General features: G+C 44.7%; 1 protein-coding gene across 1 annotated transcript in view; it reads left to right on the plus strand.

Moving 5' to 3' along the window:
• Positions 1 to 1,114: 1,114 nt before the first annotated feature.
• Positions 1,115 to 11,644, plus strand: part of spon1a (spondin 1a) — a 50,958-nt gene continuing 40,428 nt past the window's right edge. Inside the window, exons 1-3 of the mRNA XM_060071457.1 lie at positions 1,115 to 1,643; positions 2,456 to 2,562; positions 8,014 to 8,147. Of these exons, the coding sequence (XP_059927440.1) occupies positions 1,409 to 1,643; positions 2,456 to 2,562; positions 8,014 to 8,147 (476 nt within the window). The 5' untranslated portion in view covers positions 1,115 to 1,408. The remainder of the gene's footprint in view (positions 1,644 to 2,455; positions 2,563 to 8,013; positions 8,148 to 11,644) is intronic.

An 11,644-nucleotide genomic window follows, 5' to 3' on the forward strand; every position in this document is an offset into this window, starting at 1 on the left:
CGCTGTGCACGTAATCTATAGTGATCCAAGTGAGAATGAGCCAATGTCTTTTCTCTAACTCCTCCAGCTCCCAAGAGGCCAGGGCCCGACAATTGATGCAATATAGAAAGAAAACAACATCTACAAATTACAAAAAGCTGTATCAAAGGTGACACATAATTTTTTTTCCATTACAAGGTTTTAATTTGGTGAAAGATAGACATGCTTGTCATAACAATAGGCCTATAGCCTACGTACAAGGCTGAATGCAGATTACAAAATAGGTTATAATAAGAAAATTCCTTTGAAAGAAAATACATTACAGGACAAACATGAATGGATCGGGGGTTTCGCAAGGTTTCACAATTTCACACGGACCAAAATTAGCCTTCAGTTATGTATAGAAGTGAAAATGCTTGTGTTTGTCATTGCTAGACTTCAAAGCAGCCTTTTCACTAAGCATTAGAGTTGTCACAGCAACATTCAGCATTTTCAAAAACAAAAGCATCGCACTGGATACTACGTAGGTCCTGGTCCTGGCCTTACATCGCCAGTCTGACCGTCTTCCCAACGTTGCGCTAAAACGCAACAAACTTAGTTAGTTAGTTAGTGAAAGCAAGAATAACGTAAAGAGTTGGCGTTGTGAGTGCCGCTTAGCATCCATTACTACTAATGACTTTGTCTCCATGTGCGTCAGTGAAGGGTCATCGTGGTTGGGGGGGTTACTAGGGATGGAGGCTCACCATGCGGTTCCTGACAGGACGCTGAGGAGCTCAGGTCCAGTAATATCTTATTAGGAACGGCTTCTTTTTGTTTCACATTCACATTAAACTAATAGGTTGCAAGTTTGTTTGTGTGTTTGCGTGTGTAGTGTCTGTGCGCGTGTGTGTTTGTGTGTGTGCGCGTGTATATGTGTGTGTGTGTGCAGAAGTGTGTGCATGCATGTCCGTGTATATGTGTGGTTTGTGCGCACACGTTCGTGTGTGGGTGCATGTGTGTGCGTGTGTATGTGCGTGCCTGCGTGCGTATGTCTGTGTGTGTGCGTACTACGGACGTGTGTGTGCGCGCGTCTGTTTGTGCATGTGACGTGAGTGTGTGCGCCATGGAGACAGCCGCGCGACGCGCCTTCCTCGCTCGGCGATTTTCTTGGACCGCGCGTTCTGCTGCTGCTGCTCACTCAATCCGAGCTTGCGTCTCACAGCAACGTGCAGCTCTACCGGAGTGAGCGAGCGAACACCACTTTCTTCTTCACTCTTTCGTCAGAATGGATCTACCCGTGTAGCACAAGTGATCTTTCAGATAATCTAGCGAGTTTTGGCAAGTTTTGGCTCTATGTGGAGTTCGGGCTCAGGTTGAGACAACCGTTAAGTTTCCTCTCACTTGATATTACATTCAGTATTCATCGTATTTGCGTAAATAGCCCGTTCCCATGATGACGGGGACCGGGTTTGTTTTACGCACCTTGATCTTGCTGTGCTCGGTCTCTGCGGGGACGTGCAATACGTTCGCGTTCACGGAGGAACCGTCTGAACGAGCCGGCAAGGGAGACGGGTATTGCAGTCGGATATTACGGGCTCAGGGACCACGGAAAGAGGGCTTCAACGAGTTTCGCCTCCGAGTCGAGGGGGATCCGGAGAGCTACCACCCGGGGAGCACTTACAGAGGTCTGCTTGAGGCACCAACTACAGACGCACACGTTCGATGAGCGAGTCATAACTTAGCGTTGTTCAATGATTCTATTTACTCTATATCTCGGCGTATTTGGAAACTTCCAAAAAGTTCTAACCAAACGTGTTTTCTTTTCCTTTCGTTTTTTTCCCCTCCAAATGACGCATGGTCATATATTTCCTGAAAATATAGGCAAAATTATTACTTTTTTTTTGTAAAGGTTAAAATGCTTAGTAAATAAATTCCCTAGTTGGATCGTGAGGGTGTTTATTTTTCTATGGAAATGCAATGTTGTCCTCAGTGATTCTTAACATTTCAGGAAAAGTCCTACATCTATGTGCGGCATGACTAGGTTACACCTTCTAATTAATTAATTTGTAGAAATATATATATATATATATATGTATATATATATGTATATATATATATATATATATATATATATATATATATATATATATATATATATATATACACACACACACATACATACCTTTACATAGAGAGATAGATAGCCCTTACTGAGATAAAGACAGACAGACGGACAGCCAGCCAGCCAGACAGTCAGTCAGTCCCCGGGGGCAATTATAGGCTAAACAATTAAATGTATCCATTGAACTTCAACTTTTAATTGACCCGTCTCTTTTAACAGATGTTGACTGTATTGCTAATTCTAGCATCGAGTCGTCGTGTACACGATGAATAGAACACAATCCAGATCCGTTATATCTATTATGTTTTAATGAGTTTTTTTAGTCATGCATTTCTGTGTTAGGTGATGCGCTTGCTGTGTTGCCTCTGTCCCCAGTAACTCTGGTCGCGTCCAGCTCAGCCTATTTCAGAGGCTTCATCCTCATCGCCTTGAGGGAGGGCAGGGAGGGGGGACAAGATGACGACTATGCCGGACGTTTTCAGGTAATTTAAAAAAAAAATCACACTGAAGACATAATTACAATATAATAATTCATAAAGTAGGAAATTTAAAACGTAAAAAAATGCAGGTTTGTGATCAAAGAACGTAAAAAATATATTCATTCTGGCATTGTGTAATAGCCTACATTTGGATATTAAAATAAATGCCATTTTCAAATTGCTTCTCTCGTCGTCACAAATAAATCTTGCGGATGTCAACCAGTCCTGTTTTTGGCAGGTGTGTGCACATCCTCCCATTCGTCCTCCTTCTCTCTCATCAAGCCAAGCCAACTCACTTTAAACGCCTGGCTATTGATACGAAGGCCATATGTTCTTTCTGGACTCGAATACGCACACGCCAGCCCATTATGTTGTTTCACTCATTCTCTCGCTCTCCCCGCCCCGTTCTCACTCCCCTGCGTAGACTACAGCAGGGCGGGAGAGAGCCAGAGAGAGAGCCAGAGAGAGAGAGCCAGAGAGAGAGAGAGAGCCAGAGAGAGAGAGAGAGAGAGAGAGAGAGAGAGAGAGAGAGAGAGAGAGAGAGAGAGAGAGAGAGAGAGAGAGAGAGAGAGAGAGAGAGACCATGTAGCTGACTTTCTTTGCACAATGCTCCCATACTAGTAATTTAGCAGGTTTTCAGCATTTATATCTTCAGGAAGTGCTGTAATTTTCACCTCAGCTCCCAGAAAAGCCTTGTTTAGGAGACCCCTGGGTAGCTATAATATGTTGTCTTGTGTGAGTGAGAGAAATTGCAGGGCTATGAAACGGGCAAGGCTTTAAGGTCACGGCGGCTCTGCTGTGCTCCATTACAAAAGTCCAGGTGTGTTGAATACAAGACAACTTCCCTGAAAACTTTCTTCTGTGTGAGATCTGCTGATGAATTGAAAATGACAAAAGGCTGGATCATAGCGTCCAGACTATAAAGCCAGGCTATTTTTAGTGGAAATGTTTGCTAGATGCTTCTAACTTCCAAGGGCTACAGCAGGAGGAACAAGAGCTGACGGAAGATTAGAGGGAGATAAGACTTCAACCAGAAAGAACAGAGATAGAGCCTGATTTCATCGATCCATTCTGGAAGACTGGCCCTTACAGCCCTTATTTCCTGTCATATCACTCAGCAGAAAAGTACAATTTTCTTGTTGTAACAAGCTGCAAGCTGCAAATGCCTTTCAACGTTGCCTCCACAATTCAGAATGTTAGAAGCCTGCAGTTGGAGCATGATTGCATGCGAGGTGGGGGCGGTGGGGGAGCTGGGGTGGTGGGGATGGCACTCGGGGTGGTGGGGATGGCACTCGGGGTGGTGGGGATGGCACTCGGGGTGGTGGGGATGGCACTCGGGGTGGTGGGGATGGCACTCGGGGTGGTGGGGATGGCACTCGGGGTGGTGGGGATGGCACTCGGGGTGGTGGGGATGGCACTCGGGGCGTTGTCCATCGGTAATCGGTCATTCGTGAGCGGTGGTGAACTGACCTAAGCAATTCTTGGGTAGAAGTTCAAGTGAACCTAGTTAGTCTAAACCTTTTTTGTCAACCACTAGTTGGCACCAGTAAGGCAGAATTTGTGGTCACAACAATGTTTTATTAATTAGTACAATGAGGATCAGTTTTAATCTATGATTGTGGACGCTTACTGATTCCTGACAAACCTCATTTGACGCAATTCATGGTACAATACAGTGTATTATGTTAAAAGTCGACTCTCAACTGTGGCAGCAGAAGCTATACGTTCCTAGTTTTCAGACTTCTGTGACCTTGTTTGTCTCAATAATTTCCTAACAAAGTTTTAATGCTTCCAGAACTGCATCTCAGTGCTGTTCAAGGAGAGTCCGACCTGCCCTCTGGCTGCATTGATCGTATACCGCTGTATGTGTTCAGAAAGCGACACATTTAAGAGTTCCCATTAAAAAACAAACATATTCCTCACTCCTCATTACACACAGTTATCAGCCAGAAGGTGCATCTGCAATCCGTTTATTGTGTTGTTCCTGTATCATTTATCCTCGCAATTGATTTCATGCTGTTGTTATTGAGTGGCAGCCTTGAGTGTGTCTCTCTGACTGAGCGTGCTCAATACCTGAGGTAGGAAGCATGAGACACAGACCAGCAGTGAGGCCCCCGCGTTGATGGTACTTAACAGAGAGACCTCATACACGCTCTGCAGACAAGGACCTGACCTCAAACGGTTTTGTGATATCGGCATTGAAGAAGTATAGCCACCATACCGTGTTGTGTGGAAAGGAAAGTATGTTGAAAACCTTGTTTTTTCGTTTCCTTGCCGAGACACCTTTTCCAGGATAAAAATACACTGAAGATGTATTCAAAGAGAGCCCCTCTCCCCCGTCCCCATTTACAATCGCCGTCAAATCAGCAAAATGTCTTGGCAATTCAGTTGATAGAGGATGAATAACTATTTTAAGGACAAACTCAAGCCCGCACACACACACACACACACACACACACACACACACACACACACACACACACTCGTCCTGTTATTTGAAAGAGTTCTGGGTGGGCTGAAAGAGAAAGGAAGGGGCAGCAGAGCCGTCAGGCTGTAGTTAACATACAGCTCATTTGGAATCTGTTGGTGTGTCCCATCTCAGTGGCCTCTGGACACATGCCCAGCTCTCCTATTGAGCTCTCCAGGGGCAGGTCAGTGGCCACTGTGTGTGTGTGTGTGTGTGTGTGTGTGTGTGTGTGTGTGTGTGTGTGTGTGTGTGTGTGTGTGTGTGTGTGTGTGTGTGTGTGTGTGTGTGTGTGTGTGTGCAGGCATGCATGTGTGTGCTTGTTTTGTGCAGGCATGCATGTGTGTTTATGTGGTTGTTTATGCCTGTGTGTGTGGTTTTGTGTGTGTGTGTGTGTGTGTGTGTGTGTGTTTTTGTGTGAGTGAGTGTGGTTGCAGACTGGAATTACCAGCAGTGTTTGACTGGGCACCACCGCCCAGCAGGGAAAGATGTCAGGACAAGAGACGGCAAGCCAGAGTTTATTCAAGTGTGTTTGTTTGTGTGTCTTTCTATCATTCCGTATGTGTGTGTGTGTGTATTTTAAGTGTGTGCGTGTGCTCTGTGGGAAATGAGCGCAGCCTTGACCAATCCAGTCTAGAAATGTTGACGGGCAAACTGGTGAAAAGGCAAGAGGCTTGATTTTTGAACCATTTGTTCATCTTGTGTTCTATTCATAACAATGTCTGCTGGATTTGCTGTGCAGAATGTTTGATTATTTGGCAGGATGAACTGAATCTAAAACCTGTCGGTGTCCAACCCCTGTTTTGTATCGGCTGTATGCCTGATTCATTCTCCATTCCCCGAGGCTAGACTGACATTAAGTGCTGTTGTTTTATTTGTTCTATGTAGTTACACTCACTCACTTTCTCTCTTCCTCTATCTCAGTCACTCACTCACTTGTGCACACTAATTCACACACTCAGTCCTCTCTCTCTCTCTCTCTCTCTCTCTCTCTCTCTCTCTCTCTCTCTCTCTCTCTCTCTCTCTCTCTCTCTCTCTCTCTCTCTCTCTCTCTCCCTCTCCCTCTCCCTCCCTCTCTCATGCACACTCTCACTCACCCAATCACTCACTCACTCTTTTTCACTCAGTTGTCCACTCTCTCTCACACATCCTCTCTCTCTCGCTCTCTCCCACTCTCTCTCTCCCTCTCTCTGGTGCACACTATCACTCACTCAGTCCCTCATTCTCTCTTCCTCTTTGCATCTCTCTCTTTCTCTCTTTCTCTCTCTCTCTCTCTCTCTCTCTCTCTCTCTCTCTCTCTCTCTCTCTCTCTCTCTCTCTCTCTCTCTCTCTCTCTCTCTCACTTATGCAAAGTCTCCCTCGATCCCTCTCTCACTTGTGCACCCTCCCTAACCTTCCGCACATTAGGTGACTAAGTTGATTGTCTTAAAGTTAAACAGACCTGAGTCCCAGAAGAAGGGAGAATGGGCGAGTTTCCGTTCCAAAGGGGTGGCACCGGCTCCAACATGTGTTCTGGGCCAGTCAGGGGCAGACCGTGAATGCCTTGCAGAAACCATGGGAACACTGGCTGAGGGGTGGGTGGAGGGTCCGAGTTCTAATCCCTAGGGCTGAGGATGAGAGTCGCACACTCACACCCACAACCCGCACTCTCCTTCCTTATTTCTCCTTTCCGCTCTTGCTTGGCTTGCCTCCAGCTAATACCCATCGCTTCTACTTTTTTATCACTTTTCACTTTGCACCCACACACATGCACGCACACAGTCAAGCACACACACGTACGCACACAGACGGACACACACACACACACGCATGAATGGCATGCTAACACACACACACACACACACACACACACACACACACAGACACGCAGACACACACACACACACACACAGACCATCCGGATTCAAGCAATATATATCTCTGAATGACAATGGAAAATCTCAGTTGACAGCTTTATAGAGTGAGAATGTTCCAACTTTTTATTGCCCTGATGTCACTTCCTGTCAAACAGAGCCATGGTCTCTGGACAGAGGATTGTAGTTTATGCTCTGAGTTCCCCTATGAGTGATTACCAGCCTGGATCGGCCCAGCCTATGTTGCGGCTTAGTGGTGGGGCATTGGCAGCCAGGAAATATGAACACGTTTGAGGGCTATTCGATTTGTTGATGAGGCCTATACGGTATATATAATCATCAATAAATGATCACAAAACCCTTCCCCAGGAATGATGCGATTTCACCACAGTGCGAGTGAAATGTATATAGGACTGCGCCTGAATAAAGCAGGACATCTAGAACACCCTGGAATGCAAGGAGAACGAACCACACATGTTTCAACAATGGTCTGGATTGATTACTTTATGTAGGGGTCAGACCTTTAAACTGGCTTTGTTGTATTGTCTGGGAAGCTTGTGGTTTGGGTTTTGAATACAATGGGGCGGACAGATTTTCTCCAGGAATCACAAAAGGAGATGCACACCAAACACACAAGCACGCAGACCCACACACACACACACACACACACACACACACACACACACACACACACACACACACACACACACACACACACACACACACACACACACACACACACACACACACAAATTGAATTGCTGGCCTGCAAAGGTAATCTATTGCAGCAGCCTTCAAATAAACCCATAATGTTGTTATAATATGTCTCTGTGGCATTGTTCAATTTGTTTAACAGATAATTATACCAGTAATTGTACTAATCAGTTTAAGTTAAACAATGAAGTTCATCTTCTTACAAGGTTTTTTTTGTGATGTCACACCAATTGTTGACTTGTTCATTCTTCATCGTAATTGCAGAAGTTTTCAATAACAACGTCTCAAGAAATTCGATTTCTAGATGATGCTTCGCCGTACGTTGAGTTCATACCAATCCTGTTGTAATACAAATGTGGTGTTTGTTAGTGGGCTAGTGTCTGCGCAGCGTACCCATGTGTGTGTTTGTGTCGTTTGGCACAGATCATTGACGAGGATGACACCCAGTTCATGACCAACTGCCCCCCTGCGGTGACGGAGAGCACCCCCCGTCGGCGGACTAGCATCCACGTGTTCTGGACAGCGCCCCCTAGTGGCTCCGGATGTGTTACTCTCAAGTATGTGTGCTACGTTTGCCTCTTGCTCCGCTTACGTTGGACTTGATCTATTAAAAAACGTAGGATTATATTAATCTTTTTTTTATCTTTTTTAATATGGGCAAAATTGTGCACGGTGTGTGCTGTGGGCTATGCTTGACCTTTTTTCAGTTTTCAAATGTAAGCCAGTAGAGCAATAAAGATAAACATTAGCTGGATACTTCAGAAAACCTTAGAAATTCTCCTGTCAAACTGGGCTGCAAAATAGGTCTCGGAGCTGATATGTATTGTGGATTGTCTGCAAATGTGTTCGGTATGCTGAGGTAAAATTGATATGTAGGCAGTTGGATGGAACCAAAACAGTCAATGACCCCATCTAGTTAGGAGGGAATTCATGACTGTCAATAACTTTATTTCTGAGTCATATTGAGTCATATTGCTTAGCAAAATATAAAGGTACAGCCAGACAGTGGAAACGTAAAAAGTCTGCAAATGTCTCCCTATTGCAACCTCATTATTGTTTGCAGAGGAGGTCATACAAGCACCAAAACAAAGAAAATAACAGAATAAGGATATACCATCATAGGCTTTACACTGTCCGTCTGATTAAAGAAGACAGTCTGTCTAGTCCTGTCTGTTAATCTGACTCTGATGGCTATCCAGTGCCCTAGTTTAGGCCTATATAATTGAGGAGTAGCCATACTCTTTGAAGAGGCGGACTGAGTCTGGTGGTTTTGGTTCTGGTTTGGCTTGGTAACTTATCATGGGATCAGGCCAGGATGGAAAGTTTGGGTTTTGAACTCCGAGGGGTACTTGGAGGGGCTCACAACTGTACATTAATCTCCTTTAAATCTGTGCACTGATGCTTTGATTTTGTACTAATTAGAATTTTGGGGTTGTAATTTAAACTTCCTCAGCAGTGAATCCATTGATGCTTGCCTTGCATATTGACCTATTTAATGTAGCCTGATTCACACCGCCTAGGGTGAGCAAAGGGATTGGAAAATACCAACTAACTAATAGGCAACCAACTAACTAATTAACTAATTAACCGCCCGACAGACTATCAAACTAGCGAACCATCCACCCAACCGACCATCCAACTAAGTAGGTAACTAGATAACTAGGGAACAAACTCACAATCCATCCGAATGACCAATTAACTACCTCGCTACCATGGTATATTAACTGTTTATATCGCTAGTCACTGATTACTATGCTACTGCTTTGGCTGTATGTAAAAGGATACTAGGATAAAAACAAGCCTCAAGGTTAGGACTCCATACACACCATCCGTTGTTTACAGATAGACGGCAGGCTCTGGTGCATTGTGATGCGATCTTTAGCATTCCATTTGTAGCAGGGAAGCAATTGGTTTGTAATGTGATTCATCATAGCGGGTAATCCGGATGTGTTTCGGAAGCGATGAGTGAGTGAGACAGCGATGTGCGAGATGAGATGAATGTCAAAACTGCGCAGCCGCTTTTGTGTGGCACGCCTACATGACTGCTGTTGGACTGTTAGCCCCACGCAAAAAAAAACAACATAAATTGTTTGCGGTGGTGGATATGTCGTTTGATTATAGGGACATATCAAAAATACATTCTTCTCTTTGAAACCGTTGACCCTGAGAATGCGGGCAGCTATCCAGAGATTACAGAGATGTCAAATCCCTAAATGTCTTTCCTTCGAATGTCTGCATGCACAAACCCACATGCACACAACTGGTGTATGCATCCACGCATACACCAACACACTCGCATGCATGTACACACACAAATGCATCCACGCATCCACCTAGACACGCACACGCACACACACACACACACACACACACACACACACACACACACACACACACACACACACACACACACACACACTCGTGCACACCAGAGCATTTGGCATGATTGAGACCGGTAGTGGGCAGCCAGCAAAGCGAGTCAGCCCTTAATAGCGTCTCATTGATAGAATTTAAATTGGATGTTAAATAAGCATTACTCTGCCTGATTGTCTGCGTAGTCCAGGAGATCAGGCTGCTGGTAAGACTCTTTGTGCGTGTGTTTGTGGGTTTGTGTGTGTGTGTGTGTGTGTGTGTGTCTCTGTGAGTCTGCATGCGTCCGCGTGTTTGTGTGTGTGTGTAAATGTATGTGTGTGTCTCTCTGTGTGTGTGTTCGTGCGTGTGTCTGCATGTGTGTGTCTCTGCATGTGTGTGTGTGTGTTTGTGCGTGTCTGCATGTGTGTGTTCTTCTCATTCTGGGAGATATGTGCGATTGAATTAAAAGCATGGACAATTAAAGCGGTGGCATTGCTACCCCTGAACCTTTACCGGCAATGAGTCAGTGCCTGCCTGACCCTCTCTCCTTCTGTGTATCCTTATATTCATCCCCTTCGTTTAATTGAACAATCATCTCATCTTCCATCTTTTATTTCCTTCCATTCTTTAACAACCGAAGACAGCGCCTTAACCTCCTTTCATGTCGTAGTTAATTCACCGACAGCTTTGTGTCTCTCCGTCCCTCCCATGCCAATTCAAATAATATTAGCACATGAATACGCTAAGATAAAGGGCTATGTTATGCTAGTAGAAGCGAGTTGTCACAAACCTTCACTATGGACACAAGCTATGCGCACCATTATCCCTGGAAAATACAGCCATCTAGTATTTGTACGATTATCTGACAAAAAAAGTATTTTGCAGCATGGAGTGCAGGGACACAGAGGGAAAAATTGCTTGCAGACATATTCCCATTTCATATGAGGTTTTCACATCCTATTATTTGAGTTCTACCCCACCTGACGGGAAACCGCATCAGATAAAGTGGAGGTAAAATTAGTTTTGCCATTATGTCTTCTCCGGTAAAACTGAAAAAAACCCTCTCTCTGCTTTCAAGGTTTTCTACTGCCGCTCTCCTTTCCGTTACTCTAAATGACTGGTAATGGCTACATCCAGGCTCTACCCAGCATGTCTCAGTGCTACCGTTCAACCCTTAATGGAATCCTCACACTCCAGCTGGACTGAGCCTGCATTAGTCCTCTACCCCAGCAGCACGCCTCTTCAATACCCAATATTTTCAACTTTTGATATTGAATCCTCGGAGCAACTTTTCCTACTTATCTGTACTATTTATTTTTATTTTATGTTCGTCTTTATCTGGCTGCTTATTTGGCTGCTGTAATACCCGAGTTTCCTTTCAGGGATTTATTAATAAAGTGTTATCTACTTACATAGACGCATTGCATTCGTCAAATACAAAGCTGTTTATTTCATTTTTGGTGAGTCCCTCATTTTTTTGGTGAGTCCCTCTCAGACCAGTGTTGTCCTGATCTGGGATCCTCGACATCCTCGGCTGCATAGGCCTCCTCCCATCTAGCGTGCAAGCCGCTGACCTGCCATTCAGTCTTATTGGTCACACAGTGCAGCGCTGCTTACCTGTCCTCACCTTATCGTGTGCTGGTGCATTCATGTGTTTCCAAACTAATCATAAACTAGTACATTTGTTGGTGGGGAAACTAGT

Source organism: Gadus macrocephalus, chromosome 14 (genome assembly GCF_031168955.1).
Source record: "Gadus macrocephalus chromosome 14, ASM3116895v1".
Classification (NCBI taxonomy): Eukaryota; Metazoa; Chordata; class Actinopteri; order Gadiformes; family Gadidae; genus Gadus; species Gadus macrocephalus.